This window comes from Chiloscyllium plagiosum, unplaced genomic scaffold (assembly GCF_037043375.1).
Source record: "Chiloscyllium plagiosum isolate Xiang-an unplaced genomic scaffold, Cpla_swu_hap1 HiC_scaffold_33, whole genome shotgun sequence".
NCBI lineage: Eukaryota > Metazoa > Chordata > Chondrichthyes > Orectolobiformes > Hemiscylliidae > Chiloscyllium > Chiloscyllium plagiosum.
Genome location: NW_028270171.1, coordinates 18,146,865 through 18,166,184, shown reverse-complemented (window position 1 = coordinate 18,166,184; position 19,320 = coordinate 18,146,865). Strand labels below are relative to the sequence as shown.

General features: G+C 42.0%; 1 protein-coding gene across 1 annotated transcript; it reads right to left on the bottom strand.

Moving 5' to 3' along the window:
• Positions 1 to 154: 154 nt before the first annotated feature.
• Positions 155 to 17,873, bottom strand: LOC122542258 (3-mercaptopyruvate sulfurtransferase-like). The gene is made up of 2 exons (XM_043679809.2): positions 17,113 to 17,873; positions 155 to 3,222 (listed from the first exon to the last, which is right to left on the bottom strand). Exons 1-2 carry the CDS (start codon positions 17,690 to 17,692, stop codon positions 2,921 to 2,923), a joined length of 882 nt encoding a protein of 293 aa, XP_043535744.2. The 5' UTR covers positions 17,693 to 17,873; the 3' UTR covers positions 155 to 2,920.
• Positions 17,874 to 19,320: the final 1,447 nt, after the last annotated feature.

Here is a 19,320-nt window from a genome sequence, read left to right as displayed (position 1 = left end):
TCTTACTTTCTGATCAAATGTTTCAGTCCCACACATCTTGGTTACAGAGGGGGACGTTGAGGCTTTGGGTTTTGAGATAAAATTCACAACCTATACCTTTTTCACCGTTACATGTCTTGACAGCAAGGATAACAGATGGACAAATGAACTGCAGTAACATCTAACCCATTTCTAAGAATGGTCTTTATTGCAATGTTCTGATTCCCCCTCAACACAAAATACAGAGGAAAGACATATTATATTTCTGATCTTTGATTCAAAAAGGAGTCAGATAAAACTACTTAACTGAATTAACTTTATTGAAATTATTACATATGACATTCATTGGGTCAGGGACACAATTAACAACTAACCTACAAAAAGTGTTAACACTTCTTTTAGTGAAAAGTTATTGGCCTGAAGCTGAAATATTGTTTATTTTTATCTCACTTTCATCGAAGAGCATAGTCAGGGCTTTGGTTAAATGTCTCACTAGAAACAGTGCGCTTCTGGTAGCACAGCACTCCTCGGATGCTGCATTGGAGAATCAGTCTAGATTTTGTACTGCAAGTTGTTGGAGTGGAAGTTGAACCCACACCTGGAGATGTGTTGCTGGAAAAGTGCAGCAGGTCAGGCAGCATCCAGGGAACAGGAGAATCGACGTTTCGGGCATAAGCCCTTCTTCAGGAATGGCAGGTGCTGAGGAAGGAGATGTGGCTGTGGTAGCGAGTCTGTTTGAGAATGTGGCTGAAGAGCTTCTGTGCAGAGGAGATGACCTGGGGGGTGCAGTGAGAGAGGGACTCACTGAAATCTTTGTAGAGGGAGGAAGAGAGCTTCTTCAAGGAAGGCATCCTTGTAAGAGGATTCGCAGTAGGTTGAAATCTTTGAGGAGAAAGTGAGGTCTGCAGATGCTGGAGATCAGAGCCGGAGATGTGTTGCTGGAAAAGCGCAGCAGGTCAGGCAGCATCCAGGGAACAGGAGAATCGACGTTTCGGGCATAAGCCATTCCTGAAGAAGGGCTTATGCCCGAAACGTCGATTCTCCTGTTCCCTGGATGCTGCCTGACCTGCTGCGCTTTTCCAGCAACACATCTCCAGCTCTGATCTCCAGCATCTGCAGACCTCACTTTCTCCCCAAGTTGAACCCACAGCCAAGCCCACTAACCAAGGTAGACTCCATTGGTGAAAATTCCACTGTCTATTTTTTTTTGTCCACATTCCCCATTGTAATGCACAGGAATTTCTCGACACATGCAACTGATACACTGAATGTAGAGTGCAACACTGAAAACCTCAGGGAAAGGAAGCCACAACACTGCTGTGCCATGCACTGTTGCTGCAAACCCAGTTGCTTGTCTGTTACAGACCTGAATGAATACTTCATATTGCTCATTGTATCATACTTACTCTGTATTTTCAAGTACATTAAACAATTCATCAGATTTGTGTAGTAATACTAATCCCCGCATTTCTTCTTGAATAAGGTGCTCTAAAGATAGCTTAACACATTTGTCTCACAAATCCTTTGAAATTCTTCTTAAGATTTTAATTAAAAACATTTTAAGTAGCCAGAGGGAAAATTGTTACAGTAGCAAAAATTACTTCAGTGTTAAGTAGCCAACTCCTGGAGCATTATTTCTTTTAATTGCAGTAAGGCACATGGGGAAGGATTTTTTTGTACAATGTTCCATCTCCTAAATCTGAATTACGGCACACTTGACCTGTGTGGAAAACTGAGAGGCACATTTGGTATGTACTGGGTGTACAAAGATTGATAACTAGCTAGAACATGGGTGTTAGAAAATGTTCAGAATGTTATTGAAAGAAACAGGTTTCATTGCAATGCCAGGAATTGGCCACTGCATGCAAACTCCAGATTTAATACAAATGCTATTTATTCTGCAATCCAGACCAACTTTACTGTCAACTTCATTGACATCGGAGCATTCCCAATTTAACAACTCAGAACTGGAGATGAGATACACATTCACTCTGAAGCTAGTCTCAGAATCTATGAAGCAATTCCAGACAGGACGCAGGGTTTATCCAAGTATTACTCTTTCTGTTAAATTTCTTCCATGCTGAGGAGAAAGTTTTCTGTTTTCAGTTGCATGACTTAGAACAGGGGTTTAGCCTTCATTTGTCTCACACTGTTGGGTGCAGCATAAGTAAAATAACTCCTAATCCACAAATGATGTTGTATAAGCTGAGAGAGTTTAAAGTTTACAATGTTAATAACAGGAGGAACTTTGATTCAATAATAAAGATTTTCACTTAGAAAGGGAAGAAATACCAGACTTATTTCAACTCTGACATCCTATACTCATCAAAGGCCATCTGGTCTCACTTTGAAATCTTGGCTACACAGAGCAGTCACTGCATTCAAGGAGTAAATCACTGTGAGAAACATTTTGAAACTCAGTGGACACTCAGCCTCAGCACGTCCAGCATCTTCAGGAAATGACAACGTAGTGCCCCAAACAAATATGACAAGAAACAAAACTGTGAATGATTCTGGAAAGTGACAAACTTTCCCCAGAAATGGCTTCATTTCCTTTCATGGTCATGCATCTCCCATTACCATTCTAACACTGACTCAGCACTTAGAGCTGTTCGAGACCACCCTTCTGCATCTTGTGAAAAAGGTCGAGTCTCCAGGCAAATCACTTGAGAAATACTCAATTGTGACTGAAACAACATCACAAAAGAGGATTACACCTGTTGTTGCCATCAATAGCCAGAAGAACACTTGCTAAGTGTGCAGAGGGCCCTTCAAATAGGGAACAGATCAAACCTTTACAGTAGCTGCTTGGCTCCTATCTCCAACACAATAAAAGATAGATTCCTTAGCTAGTCAAATAGAACATAAGAATGACTCTCAAATTATCTACTAATCTTGACAATGGGAACTGTATAATCTTAAACATTGCTTTCAGTGCTGCCTATTTGACTTTCTCCTTTCTCTCCGAGATAATGTGACTGGGGTCAGCTCGGGTGAACCACTCTTGCCAGGAGCCATCGTAGATCATCACATTTTCTTTCCCACAGAGGTAGGCACCAAGGGCAACAAAGCAGGCAGTGATCCCGGTGCCACAGGTTCCTACCAGTGGTTTCTTCAGGTCGACATTGTGATCCTCAAACAAGCACTGCAGCTCCTTTTCACTCTTCATCCTGAGATTCTCTGGATCCATGAAGGTATTAAAGGGGATATTGATACTATTGGCGATGTGCCCAGGTTCAATACCTTGAGAAATAAGATAAATAAAAAAAAGTGTGAATTGAAGGAAACCCAACCCAATTCAAGGAAATCACATATGTAAGTAACAGTCAAATGCTACACAAATCTCACTAGCATCCTGACAAATACTCTACGATTGTTCTCAGAACCTGTCTTCAATTTTTGTTCAGATGTCTTGCTAAAAGTTAACAGGTTTCTGAAATATTGAACCAAAACCTTTTACTTTATCCAATCTACTCTTCTAATTTTCTTTTAATGTTGGAAGACGAGGTGTTCATCCTTTGAGTGAAACAGGTTTTAACTCTTTGGCCTTGGCTGATCATCCTGTTGAATCACCCTCAGTATTTATCCTTCACTCAAGATTGTGAAAAAGATTATCTGGTCGTTATCACATTGTGGTTTGTAGAAATTGACTCTGCACTACTAAATTTGCTAATTTCCAATGCTGGGAGAAAGCGAGGACTGCAGATGCTGGAGATCAGAGTCGAAAAGTGTGGTGCTGGAAAAGTGCAGTGTATGAGGAGCAGGAGAGTTGACGTTTCGGAATTCCTGATTAAGGGCTTATGCCTGAAACGTCGATTCTCCTGCTCCTTGGATGCTGTCTGACCTGCTGTGCTTCTCCAGCGCCACACTTTTTGACCACTTTCCCATGCTGACCTTTCTTCAAAAGAACTTCAGTGGGGCTGAAAAGATTGCTTGTGCTTGTGAAAGATTCTAAATAAATGCAAGTCCAGATTTCAGGAGTTGGGAACCTAGTACAATTGAGATTTCCCTTAATATTTGCTTTTGCTAATCTGTGAGTCACCTGCCTGGATTGACATAACTGAGGGTGGGGGAGTGTATATACACATCAGGAATAGATTATCCTTACTGCCGCAGGTTTCTGAATTACTTGGTTTGAAAACCCGTTGTGATGAGCTTCCAGTACCCTGGTTGCTTAGAAAAGCAATGTAAAACAATGCATTGTTGTTGTAGTACTGAATATGGTCATTATGTGTGATGTGGGCCTCCACTGCCAAGTTAATATGTTATAGGACAATTCAGAATCCATACCTTCAGATCTCTTAAATCAAACATTCTTGAAGTCATTCTTGACTTCAATGGTGTCTTTCAATATATGATTGTTTTACAATCTGATTGACAAAAAATGATTTTATAGATGTTCTCATAAAATGAACTGAAACAAGTTAATATCACATCATGGAAACATGTGACCTCTGAACATATGGTCAATCATTTGCAGCATTCCATTTGTTAGCCTGTAAAAACATGGATATTAAACATTAGAGTTTTGTCAGAATTTAAATACCGGTCCTGCTTAGACTTTCACATCACCAGTAATCTTGGGGGCAGAACAGTTTAATTCACAAACCATCCCCACCCCAACCAAATGTGGAAATGCTGCTAGTGACCAGGCATAGCATTCAGCTCTTATGAACCAGAGAATAAAGGTCAAGTCTGTACTTATACACTGCCTGTCATAACATCTCAATGTCAATAGAAGTACAAGTCATTGATGTTGGAAACAGGCAGCTCCTATCTGCATTGTTAACAGCAGCAGGTAAACAACTGAATTATTTGACTAGCCCTGGGACACCAACAGAGAGGAGAAAGTGAGATCTGCAGATGCTGGAGATCAGAGCTGAAAATGTGTTGCTGGAACAGCGCAGGTCAGGCAGCATCCAGGGAACAGGAGAATCGACGTTTCGGGCATAAGCCCTTCTTCAGGAAATCCAACAGAGAGCCTATTCTTCCCTTAATAATGCTTGGAGATCTTTAACATCCACCCAAAATGGAGACAAGGTCTCAGTTTATGTTTCTTTCAAAAATCAAGGTGTCTGCAATCAATCACAAACTCATTCATCCATAGCAAAGAAAATGTCAGAAGTCTTAAAACCTTATGATAAGCCAGGGGCCGTGCCTCTATCCTGTTCACTCTTTGGTTATGAATACGGAACAACATTCTCCCAGGATAGGAATGATTCATTGAATAGTTTTACATAACTAAGACAGCAAGAAGTCCCAAGGTACCTCAGCACTGAACAGCAGACCAGAGCATGGATTACAAGAAGTGAGAAATTAAAGGCCTTCTGGTGAGAAGGATAGATCCAACAAAGTGAAGAGAGTTTAAGAATGTCTTTAAGTGTGCCGGAACCAAAATATGTAAATGCTGCTAGAGATGCAAGATTGAAAATATCTAAGAACATGGAGAGAGTGTGTGTGTTTATTTGTATGTATAGAGTGTAGAAATAAAAAAAAGTGTTTGAAACCAAAGGGCATGCATTGATGGGTAAAATGAGGTCCAGAAATAATGAAGGCAAATATTTGAAGTTGATTATTAATGAACAGAAACACCCATGGTGTGATGTTATCCATAAGCACATAGTAAGTTTCTGCTTGTCTGTCAAGGCTTTATCTTCCCACCAACAATATTAGAGACTCAAATGCTAAAAAAAAATTATATCTTGTATCAAACAGGGAAAGATGTCTTTAATTTTATACTTTGCTCAAAACATTACTCTTTGGTCAAATTTTAAAATGGTCGTCAAGAAATAAATCCAAAAGAAACAGGCACAGGAGTAGGCTGTTCAGGCCCGCAAGCTTGCTCCGCCATTCAGAAGGATCACAGCTGATCCAACATTCCTTTTGTCCTTTCCCCAATAACTCTTCATTCCCTGACTGATGAAGACTTTATTTCAGTCTTAAATATACATGAGGACTCTGTCCCCACAGCTCTCTGCGGAAAGGAGTTGTACAGGCTCACAACCTTCTGACAGGAGAAATTCCCCCTCATCAGGGGAGTCCAAAACTAGAGGACATAGGTTTAAGGTGAGAGGGGAAAGATTTAAGAGGGACCTAAAGGGCGACTCTTTCACACAGAGGGTGCTGCGTGTATGGAACAAGTTGCCAGAAGAAGTAGTGGAGGTTGGTACAATCACAACATTTAAAAGGCATCTGGATGGGTACATGAATAGGAATGGTTTGTAGGGATATGGACCAAATGCTGACAAATGAGACTAGATTAATTTAGGCTATCTGGTTGGCATGGACACATTGACTGAAGAGTCAGTTTCTATGCTGTACATCTCTATGACTCTAAATAAGTCTTAAATCAGTCCCGCTTCATTCTGAGACTATGCCTGCTGGTTCAAGACTCTCACAATGGGGAAAACATCCTCTCAGCATTTACCCTGTCAAGCCCCTTAAGAATCCTACTTGTTTCCAAGAGATCACCTTTCATTCTTCTAAATTCTAATGGGTATAGTCTCAACCAATTCAAACTTTGTTCCTAAATCAATCCCTCCATACCGGGGATTGCAATGTGTGGAGCAGACTGAGTGTTCTAGGCATTGGAGGAATTTGTAGGTTTTGTTCAATATGACTATATTTCAGTTACCAATGCAATGGTAGTGATAAGACACCTGGATGACATCTGAATACCAGCTTATTTGCATATTAGATTAGATTCCCTACAGCATGGAAACACTGATCCTCCAAAGAGTAACCCACCCAGACCCATTCCCCATATTTACACTTGACTAATGCACCTAACACTATGGGCAATTTAGCATGGCCAACTTACCTAACCTGCACATCTTTGGATTGTAAGAAGAAACCAGAGCACCTGGAGGAAGCCCACACAGACACAGGGTGAATGTGCAAACTCCACACTGACAGTTGCCGGAGGCTGGAATTGAACCCAGGTCCCTGGCGCTGTGAGGTAGCAGTGCTAACTGCTGAGCCACAATATCATAGAATATTCCTCTTTATTAGGGTATAACATAAATCTGTATCGTTTACATACACCAAAGGAATTAAAGCAAGGGTGGGATGGGGGGCATCCCATTTGATTTTAGCAGCCAATACAATTCTGGGCAACTATTCTTTCCGTGCACCTTGTCTCAATTGCAATTAGCTGTTGACTGCCCTTGCCCATTTTTTACTCTGCAGTTGACAGAGACAAACTTTGTACAATGAATTTTTCACTCAACTGTTTCAGACAGAAAAATGAAGGGTATCCATTTGCTGTACAAGAAAGGTTTTGGAAGAAAGTTCAATTTGAACAATTGTTGCAAGACGAAAATGGTTGAAATAATCACTCATGAAACAAACAGATCACTTCAAATTGAAAATCACAAAACATTACGTTATAGTCCAACAGGTTTATTTGGAAGCTTTAGCTTTTGGAGCGCTGCTCCTTCAGGTAGTTGTGGAGTATAATATCGTAAGACACAGAATTTATAGCAAAAGTTTACAATGTGTCGTAACTGAAATTATATACTGAAAAAGACCTGGATTGTTTGTTAAGTCTTTCATCTTTTCAAATGAAATTTTGGTTTCAGTTCTTTCATCGCAGTACATTTAAAAGTTACATTCTCAAGTGAACTTTAACAATTGGTGTCCTGTCAGCCCAGATAATGCATTTAAAGGTGTGAGCTGCCCTGCGTGAGGCTGTCTGTGCCACAATAGTCAGGTTAAAATCAACAAGGCAAAAGTGAGGACTGCAGATGCTGGAAATCAGAGTCTAGATTAGAGTGGTGCTGGAAAAGCACAGCCGGTCAGGCAGCATCCAAGAGGCAGGAAAATCGATGTTTCGGGCAAAAGCCCTTCATCAGGAAACGGTGTTTGCCCAAAACGTCGATTTTGCTGCTCCTCGGATGCTGCCTGACCGTCTGTGCTTTTTCAGCACCACTCTAATGATTCTAATCTAAAAAATGGATTGACAGAATCTTACATGGATTCATGTAGTTTTTGAGCAAAGTAAAATGTAATTCTGCAAGTGCAAATTCACCCCACAAACATATATGTATGTGTGCATGTGGGTGTGTGTTTGGGGGGTGATGAATGTCTGTGAGAGAGTGTGTGTATGTTTGTGAGTGTAAAGGGGTATAAGTCGGTGAGAGGGTGCATGTGAGAGTATGTATGTATGTATTGTATGTATGTATGAGTGTATGTATTGTATGTATGATCATCTGAGATAGGGTCCGCGTGAGTGTATGGACCTGTAGGGGTGTGTGTATGTGTAGGAGTGTCTGCATCTGTCTGTGTGTGTGTATAGTGCAATGAGGCCACCTGTAGTGTGACATGAACCCAAAGTCCTGGCTGAAGCCATCCCCATGGGTACCAAAGTTAGCTATCAGCCTCTGCTCAGCCATTTCTTGTTGCCTGTCCCGACGTCCTCCTCCAAGGTGGACTGTCACCCGAAACTCCTGTCGCACAACAATCAACAGACAGGAGTGTTCCCTCCCATTCGCAGAACACTACATTTGGCCTTGGACCTTTGGGTGTCCGTCCTCCAAGGCAGACTTTGGGACAGATAACAATGAAAAGTTCCTGTCACATTACAGGTGACCCATTGCACTATACACACACACACACACACACAAGGACAGACATGTACACACAGACACTCCTACACATACACTCCCACATGTACCCTCTCACAGATTTATACCCTTTACACACACACTCTCACAGACACTCTTCACCACCCCCACCCAACACACGCCCACATGCACACATACATATAAGTTTGTGGGGTGAATTTGTACTTGCAGAATTACATTTTACTTTGCTCAAAAACTGCATGAATCTATGTAGGATTCTGTCAATCCATTTTTTAGATTAGAATCAGTCTGACCATTGTGGCACTGACAGTCTCACACAGGGCAGCTCATACCTTAAATGCATTATCTGGGCCGACATGACAGTTGTTAAAGTTCACTTGAGAATGTAACTTTTAAATGTTCTGTGATTGACAAATGAAAGAACTGAAACCAACCTGTTCATTCCATCAGATGAGAGACTTAACAAACAATCCAGGTCTTTTTCAATATATAATTTCAGTTGCATCACATTGCAAACTTTTGGTATAAATTCTGTGTCTTACGATCAGATACCCCAGAACCACCTGATGAAAGAGCAGCGCCCCAAAATCTAGTGCTTCCAAATAAATCTGTTCGACTCTAACCTGGTGTTGTATGATTTTTTAACTTTGTACATCCCAGCCCAACACCAGCATCTCCAAATCATGATTTCAAATTGAAATTGAAGTAAATTAATTGAACTATTAATGCAAGTGCAAGGTTGCAAAGATATGAAGAAAATTGCTCGTCTGGCAGCAGAAGAAAAGGAACCTGAACGTGTTAAGTGTTAACTGAATTGATGGAACGAGGACAGAACAGCAATTGGAAGAGGTAATGAGGGCAAAGCAACAGTGTTGATGGAGAGAGGTTTAGTGTCCTCACAAAAAAGTTTCACGAGTGTTTTTCCACAGTGAAATCCCCATTTAAGGCTTCAGAATTACCATGATCCCTAAGCAGGCTCTGGGTTTAGGGTGAGGAAGAATTATAAGGAATCAACCTCAGAGGTTTGGTAAATTTGGCTATATCCACCATTTTAAAATAAAAGGGGTGTTGAAAGGTCCCTCTCAGCTCATATCACTTGGTTGGATCTCCGCAGCAACCACTGCTGACTTGGAGCTCATGACGCAGAATCTCATCTAGCGAGCCCACTGGGAGTTGTAACCTAAACTTTGGGAAACCCTGTCCCAGCAGGATGAATGTGGAGATCCATCTGACTCAGTCATCAGTCTACATGAAATATGCTCAACTTAATCAAGATTTTAAGGAGAGGATGTGAAGCAATGAGTTAAGATAATGTGTTTCCTCAAGTAAATGGATTTTAAAATGGGTGATTCTAGCTGCCATGCTTGGGATGCTTTGTATCTCATACCATGTAGCAATTATAAATGTTGTGAAAAATGTAGAAATATATTTCCAAAAAATAATCATGGCTTTGAGAAAAGCACAGCGCCTTAAAATGAAGGCAACAACTCAGCGTTAGAAAAACTGTTTTCTGGAAGCTGATGTAACTGTTTTAAAGTTTTATGGTTGCTTAACCAACAGCCCAGGGACATGTCAATTGATTTGGATGGAACAACAATTTTGTGCGCGGTTTTAAAACAAATCCATCCACCACTATCCCGTATAATCTCAACACAACCAGCTATGAAGAATCTTGGGACATTTTGCTATTAAAAGTAAATAAAACACTGCACAGATCAGGCATTATACTTGTCAAATTGCAATGAATATCACACTGGGGGCCCCAACATAACACAGCCTGCTATAGTACAGATTTGCAGGTCAAACAAGCAATTCCATAAAATGGCCAATAGTCAATTTTTTTATTTCTGGGTCATACTTTATGTACAGAAATGAATTTGAACAAATAAGAAATGTAATGTTTATAGTAATGTATTCAGTTATTTATTTTTTGATGTAAAACTCAGATTTAAAACCAGCCAACATAAATACAATAGCAACCATGGATTAATTAAGGGGATTAATCAGAGAAATTTGCCCATCATAATTGAAAACTGTTTTTAGAATAAAGTCATTTGTCCTTGTGCTGATTATCAGACAACAATCAACCCATCAAGTCTACACCGACCTTCTGATCAGCATCTCATGCAGATCTATCCTCCCTAACCCTGCAGCCCCATATTTGTTGTCAGAGAACAATCCATATACAATCATGTCCACTGACTCACAAAAGAAAAATATCTTAAATGTGAAAAAAGCCCAAATCAACCGCATCAAGGCAGTCACTATGCAAACACCTCACAGCGCCAGGGACCCAGGTTCGATTCTAACCTTGGCCAGTGTGCAGTGTATGTACATTCTCCCCATGTCTGTATGGGTTTTCAGTGGGTGCTCTGGTTTCCTCCCATAGTTCAAAGATGTGCGTTGGGCAGTTTGGCCATGCTAAATTATCTTTAGTGTCCAAAGATGTGCAGACTAGATGGATTAGCTGTGATAAATGTGGGGTTACGGGGTTAGGGAGGATGGGTCTGTGTGGAATTTTCTTCAGATGATCAGTGTAGTTGCGATGGGCTCAATGATCTCTAACTGCATTGTAGAGATTCTTTGAATTTGTTTCAAAAATAATGGGAATTGCTGAAGCAATGCTTTACAGATAGCTGAGCTATCAAGTATATTCAAAACAGGGAGAGATTGATAGGTTTCTAGATATTGAAGACATCAAGAGATATGGGAATAGTATGGGTGAATGACATTTATGTAAAAGGTCGGCCACGATTTAGTTGAATGATGCAGCATGCTCAATGGGCCTGCTCCTACTCCCATTTCCTACATAAAGATGAAGAGAAGTTGAAGAGACTGTTGATGGAAATCGATGGACGCAGGTGGCGAAGCAAGAAAGGACACCCAAAAGGAAAACAAGACAGTTCTCAGCAAGACTGTCACACACATAGCTCACCCTGCAGAAAGCTGAGGGTATAATGTGTCTGCTGCTGTCATTCATGCCCAGGCTAGGATTTTTTTCAGCAAGTGAATAAAACAACCAGATTCCAGTGAGTTTGGAGCCAAAATTATCAATGAGATTCAAAAACAGGTAGCGTGTTCTGCAAGGTCTGATTGGAGAAAGTCTAATGAATTATCTGCAACATCAGTTCTTGCTGAATTAAAGATGATTCTAGATGGCAGAAAATACACCGAAGGAAAAATATATAAATGGTGACAGGTGGTCATGTACCGCTGAATGTTACCAGAGAAGACACTTGTGACAGGAAATGACACCAAAATGTCTGGGTTCAAATCGGCAAACACAAGGTTGACAGTGCCATCTTCGCTGCTAAATTGTCAACTTAAGAAAATGCGTCAAACTTCATCAAACCTAAAATGGCTAACATGGTAATTCTCATTTGGTGCCAAAGCCTAGATAATTCCATCAATTTCCAAAGACTGGTTCCACCATGAGTACAGACCAAGTGCTAGCAAACACTGGAGACAACTATTTACTTACTTGATAAAAGGCTTATACACACAGAATCTGCTAGCATGAGATGGAAGGAGTGAATGCTTTCCCAAACAACACAGCAAACTTTTATCCCATTGACCAAGACAGCAAATCAACCAGGGTCACCAGCTCTGAGGAAATAAAATCAGGAACAGTTCCATGTCCACTTTACTGACAGTCTACCTCTTCAATCTGGTCAGATGTCTTCTCCCTACATACAATGAGCGGCTCACTGCAACACAAATAACTTTCTCCAACTCTGTCCTGCTCAACCTCCACAATCAGCAGTCTCTTCTCCTAAATTCATCCAAAGATTGGGACTGACCCGCTCCACCTCTCACGCACAGAGCAGATATATACGTAGGCACTGACTGATCACCCCCAGCCTACACACACACAGCACAAATGCATAAGCAGTGACAAAAAGAGATCACCACCACTCCTAGCAACCTCCCAGTCACTGCTATAGAAATGTGGGACAATTGGACCCCAAGACAAAACAGTACAGGATGCAGGACCACCTGCTCAATTACCATTGTTTTGTCACCCAATATTCCCCTTCACATTTTAACAACAAAGACTGACAGGAATTTGTCTCCAAATAGTGGCAGAGTAGGACTTGTGAGCTGGAGCCTGTCAATTTCTTTACCTTTTCTCTCTCTTGTCACTTTCCTTTTTCTTTCTATTTCCCATCTTGGGCGGTGTTGGCAGCATCCGGGGTGAAAGCCAGCTTGGAACCCAGCCTCAGCTTGAACTCCTGGCCTTGAGGTGAAGCCTGATGCAGTCTGAGTTGGAAGGACTGTTATTCTGAACTGTTATTTGTTTTTTCTAATTTATTGCTGGACTTTTGTTTTTTTATTTTTCCATTTTTCTTCCCTAAGAATTTGTACATAAGAATCAGTTGTTGCGCCGAAGGCCTGTTTCCACGCTGTAAGTAATCTAATATAATCTATTCTAATCTATAGATAACTTGGTGCCTAAGATGGCGCCATGACAACTTAAAAGTCATAGAGTTGCACAGCACGGAAACAGACCCTTTGGTCCAATTTGTCCATGCCAGCAAAGTATCCAAAATTAGTCTAGTCCCATTTGCCAGCACTTGTCCATATTCTTCTAAACCCTTCCTATTCATATACTCATCCAGGTGCCTGTTAAATGTTGCAATTCCAGCAGCCTCCACCACTTCTTCTGGTAGCTCATTCCATACACATACCACCCTCTGTGTGAAAAGGTGGTTCCCTTTAAATCTTTCCCCTCTCACCTGAAACCTATGCCCTCTAGTTCTGGACTCCTCTATCCTGGGAAAAAGATCTTCGCTATTCACTCTATCCATGCCCCTTACGATTTTTGCCTTGTAAACTTTTCACTGTACTCATGTGAGTACATGTGGGAGAAAGTGAAGACTGCAGATGCTGGAGACCAGAGTTGAAAAATGTGGTGCTGGAAAAATACAGCAGGCCAGGCAGCATCCGAGGAGCAGAAGAATCGACGTTTTGGGCATAGGCCCCTCTTCAGGAATGAGGCTGGTGTGCAAAGCGGACTGAGATAAAAGGCGGGGGGGTGAGCAGGGCACTGGTCTCCTTCCACCTATCGTATTCCCAGCACCCCTTCCCCAAATTCGCTCCCCCCTACCTTTTATCTCAGCCCGCTTGGCACACCAGCCTCATTCCTGAAGAAGGGCTTATGCCCGAAACTTTGATTCTCCTGCTCCTCGGATGCTGCCTGGCCTGCTGTGTTTTTCCAGCACCACATTTTTCAACTCATGTGAGTACATGTGACAATAATAGCTAATTCTAACTGATCAAGGACACAATGGACAGTAAAGAACAGACACAACTTGCCTGAAGAAACTCAATGTGAAAGAGGGAATCTACATAGACAGCTGTGCCCGGAGAGAGCTGGTAAGCAACTGCATTAAGAGCTTGAAGTTACTGCATTTGAGTTGGACAATGTTGATGACGAGAAGGATTTTTTGAAAGGTTACTAAAGAAAGCAGTATGAAGAAGTGGGGAGAGAGTTGTGGACTAGGATGTTAATCGAATAATACTTGGAGTCAAGTTAGACAGTGACAAAATCAGGGCATGGCAGAACATCAATCCTTAGGTTGCCAGATCCTGGAACATTGCTCAATGTAACAGATCTAAATCCTTACGATGTCCACCCAGCTAAAGATGACTCCCAAACCAACCCTGTATCATCATCCCACAGTTACCTACAATTAGCATAGAGTCATAGAAATGATACAGCACAGTAGGAGGCCATTTGACCCACCTTGTCCTTGCTGACCCAAAGACACCCTGATGCCCTTTCTAATCCCATCCTCCTGCACAAGGTCCATAGCCCTGCAGCTTGCAACTGTTAAGATGCAGAATCACGGTACTTTTTAAACAATTTTAGGATCGCTGCCTCCACCACAAATTCAGCCAGCAAACTCGAGACATCCACCACTGTCTGCATAAAAAGGTTTTTCCTCATGTCCCCTCTAACCCTTCTGCCACTTAGCTTGAATCTATGGCCCTTGGGTTTTGAACTCTGCCAAGAGAAATTATTTCCTCCTGTCTACTCTATCTCTGCCCCTCCCAATTTTGTATACCTCAATCATGTCACCCCTCAGCTCTCTCTGTTCTAAGGAAAACAGCCCCAGCCTCACCAATCTTTATTCGTAGCGACAAATCTTCCACCCCAGCTGCATTCTAGTGAATCTTCTCTGCACTCTCTCCAGAGCAATTCCTGTAAAGTGCTGACCAGAACTGCACACAATACTCCACTGGAAAAGAACCACCGAGATGGCTGAAAATAAATGAAACAGCAACTTTTTAAAGTGTGTCATAATCTCAGAAAATTCTACGTCAAGCACAGGTAGAGGCAAGGAGTAAATATGAATAGTTCATAATTCACTGATTTCTTCAACACATATCCATTTGTTCAAGTAATGAGCTGCAATATTCTTGAATGTGCATGCTCAAAATGCTTTTCTCTGATCCATGTAACTGGGAACTGTACATGCAGTTTCACATTTTTGTTATCAGGAGAAATACAAATTAATTTGTTTGAGTTGCTCGTAGAGTCATACAGCATTGAAACAGATCCTTCGGTCCATCCAGTCCACACCGACCATAATCCCAAACTAAACTAGTCTCATCTGCCTGCGCTTGGCCCATATCCCTCCAAACATTTCTTATTCATGTACTTATCTAAATGCGTCTTTTAAATGTTGTAACTATACCAGCATTCATCACTTCCTCTGGAAGTTCATTCCACACACGAATCACTCTTTGTAAACAAAAACTGCCTCCATGTCTTTTTTAAACCTTTCTCCTCTCATCTTAAAGATGTCCCAGTCTTGAAATTCCCACCCGAGGAAAAAAAAACACATACCATTCACCTTATCTATACCCCTCATGATTTTATAAACCTCTATAAGGTCACCCCTCAAACTCCTATGCTTCAGTGAAAAACATCCAGTCATTACAGGCAACCTCCTGGTAAATCTCTTCTGAAATCTCTCCAATTTAATAATTTTTTAGATTAGATTAGATTACATTAGTGTGGAAACAGGCCCTTTGGCCCAACAAGTCCACACCGACCCGCCGAAGCGAAACCCACCCATACCCCTACATTTACCCCTTACCTAACACTACGGGCAATTTAGTATGGCCAATTCACCTGGCCCTGCACATCTTTGTGACTATGGGAGGAAACCGGAGCACCCGGAGGAAACCCACGCAGACACGGGGAGAACGTGCAAACTCCACACAGTCAGTCGCCTGAGGCGGGAATTGAACCCGGGTCTCTGGCGCTGTGAGGCAGCAGTGCTAACCACTGTGCCACCGTGCCGCCCAATGTCCTTCCCATTGCAGGGTGACCAGAACTGCACACAGTACTCCAGAGGAGGCCTCAGCAACATTGTGTACAACCTCAACATAACATCTCATTCCTATATTCAAAAGGTCTGTGCAATGAGGGCAAGTGTAGTAAACACCTCCAATATGTGAACTGAATTGATCAGAGATCTGATTGTTTACATCAGGTCTGTTTACAAGGCTGTTTTAAATAGTTTATCTGTAATTCTGTCTGCTGCCTTGGCACTGTTGTAACAACCTTATCGAGGGATATGGCCCGTCAGCTGTGTCATAGTAGGACCCCAGTGCAACTTTAAACTAAATGTATTGTCTGCCTTTCAAACGTTTTGGGGAACATGCTGGGTAACCCTGTCTTACGCTATTACAGTGCAACAAAAGAACAAAGCTAACTATATCATGAGAGAGACAACAGTTTTATGGTAATGCTATTCGATTTGTAATCTAGATTCCCAAAATACTCTGGGTCATAAGTTCAAATTTCATCACACAGCATGCAGAACCTAAAATGTAATGAATAACGTTGGAAATATAAAGTAAATTAGAAATAATGACCATAAACCCAATAAATTGTACTCACTCTGAGTCACTAACATCCTCCAGGGGAGGAAATCTGCCATGTTACTTGCTTTGGTCTATGCATGACTCCATGTCAATTGCAATGTGGTGACTCTTAACTGTCCTTGGAAATGACTCAGCAAGCCATTTACTTCAAGGGGAATTAGGGACAGGTAACTAACACTGGCCTTGCATACCTAGCTTTGCCTAGATATGACTCCACTCTTACAGTAATGGTTTGCCAAGAGGCAACAGCAAGCTGTTTAAAATTGCAATGATTGCAACAGAACATAAAATGCATCAGTTCAGGGAAATATCTACCCCCTCACTGACTCAATCTCCTCCCACACAGCTAGTCCTGAAGAAGGGCTCATGCCCGAAACATCGATTTTCCTGCTCCTTGGATGCTGCCTGACCTTCTGCGCTTTTCCAGCAACACATTTTTCAGCTCTGATCTCCAGCATCTGCAGTCCTCACTTTCTCCTGGCAATAAATACAAGCTCACAACTGGAAGCAGAGTTGACAACCACCTCAGAAATGTTGGAAGAAATTTAAATAAAGGACCTGAGTGCAAAGTGCTGCAAACTTTAGCTGCATGTGATAGTGAAATAAGTTTTGAGGGATGAAACAAGTAAAACAAAACTCTTTAAGGAACCTTCTCTGGGTTCAGGCTCGGTGCCTTTGAATCTGCCCTCAGGCCTGGCATCCACCAGCTGGAACTGTTTGCTCTGGATGTTGTCCAGGATCTCCTGGTAACTTTTGACCTGGGGTTTGGTTTTTGCCTTGTACTCAGCCACGGGGTAGTCCTGCAGTTCCGAAGTGACCGGGAGACCCTCCCTGCGCCAATTGATAAAGCCGCCATCCAGCACCGACACCCGGCTGTGACCGAAAGCCCGGAACATCCACCAGACCCGGGGGGCAGAAAACAGCCCGAAATCGCTGGCATCGTAGATGACGACGTGGGTGTCGTTGCAGATGCCCAGGTTGGCCAAGTATCGGGAGAAAAGCTCCTGTCCGGGCATCATGTGGTCGTAAGGGGCGGAGCGGTCGCTGCATTCGTCCAAGTCGAAGAAGGTAGCGCCTGGGATGTGCTTCTCCTTGAACTCCTTCCTGCCGTCCCGCTGCATTTTTGGCAAATACCAGGAGGAGTCCAAGACCCGCAACGGTCCGGCCTTAGCGCTGCTGATTGCCTTGGCCAGCCAGGCAGCAGATACCACAGTGCGAGCTAACGCCATTCTCCTTCTCTTCTGTTAACGGAATTACCTCAGGCCCACTGACTCTAAACCCAACTCACTGACACTAAACCCAGCCCAGTGACTCTAAACCCAACCCTCTGCCTCTAAACCCAGCCCACTCATTGCAGTTTTTACAATTTGCCTGCTCTCTGTGCAACACTCAAAACAATTTTGCTTTTCAAAAAAAAATTGCTTTGTTGGTTCCGATCGCGACAGGCACGGCATCAGATAATACAAAAGCCGAATACTGCAAAAAGAGTGTTTGCTGCAAATGTTGAGGACATGAACAGCATCAGCTTTATGTAAATCGTGTTACACAATATTCCGAGTTGCACCACAAAAACATTATTACGCCTCAGGGCATGTGTCCCTAATATAGGACTGGGAGTTCCAGATTCAAGTTCCACGTGCTCCTGAGGTTGTTTAGAAATAGGTTAAAATTATAAAGCAAAGTACTGAATCGCTTGAGGAGATAAATCCTAGACACGAATATTTTTAGTGGGGATACATTTCGGTTGGGAGGGCTTTTGAAATTTCATTTATTTTACTTTTTTATAGGAAAACACCCGAGTGGCCAGTGGTAAGCAGTGACACTCAAGTTTATTTTTTTTTTAATTTAACCCCCACACTACCACCTAAGTGCGGTAGTGCTTATTTTTTCCCCAGCACCCATGGTGTGTGTGTGCAGGTGTGAGACACAGTGAAAGACACAAAGTGCACGAATCTTTATTCAAATTCCACCACCAGGAAGATAGGAAAACACCCGGGTGGCCAGTGACAAACACTGCCCTTCACATCAAAGGGCAGTGCTGTGTGATCAAAACAGTGAAGGGGAGGGTAGGGACTAAATCAAAATAGAGTTGGAGGGAGAAATTTCATTTATATTTTTTTTAATTTTTTTTTATTCTTTTTTTTTCTTCTTTTTTTTTCTTTTTTTTAAATTTAACCCCCACACTACCACCTAAGTGCGGTAGTGCTTATTTTATCCCCAGCACCCATGGTGTGTGTGTGCAGGTGTGAGACACAGTGAAAGACACAAAGTCCACCAATCTTTATTCAAATTCCACCACCAGGAAGATAGGAAAACACCCGGGTGGCCAGTGACAAACACTGCCCTTCACATCAAAGGGCAGTGCTGTGTGATCAAAACAGTGAAGGGGAGGGTAGGGACTAAATCAAAATAGAGTTGGAGGGAGAAATTTCATTTATATGATGTAGACTTTACTGGCCAGTCCAGCATTTATTGGCCAACACTAATTGCCCAGTTAAAGATCAATCACATTGCTCTGAGTCAGAATTTACATGTAGGCAGACCAGGTAAGGATAGCAGTTCCTTTCCCTAAAGAATAGCTTAGAATGCACATTAAATTCACAAAATCCCTACAGTGGGGAAACAGACTGTGAGAGACGATTTCGGTACAAACAATTGAGATGTGCATGACCCCAGAGTCTAAGGGGAATAGAGCCATAGGGGTAGGGTAAAACATGCTTCTCTGTAATAAAAGACAAGACATCTGCTGCTACGGATTGATAAGACCACTCACATTGACAGAGTAGAAAAACAAGTCCTTGATTGATAAGACCACTCACATTGACAGAATAGAAAAACAAGTCCTTGATTGATAGGA

Bases quoted from the DNA above. Each gene is read 5' to 3' on its own strand.
- LOC122542258 (XM_043679809.2), bottom strand. From the start codon at position 17,692: ATGGCGTTAGCTCGCACTGTGGTATCTGCTGCCTGGCTGGCCAAGGCA. The intron at 3,223-17,112 runs GTTCCTTAAAGA...TTATTTCTCAAG, and splicing joins CGAGCCTGAACCCAGAGAAG to GTATTGAACCTGGGCACATC.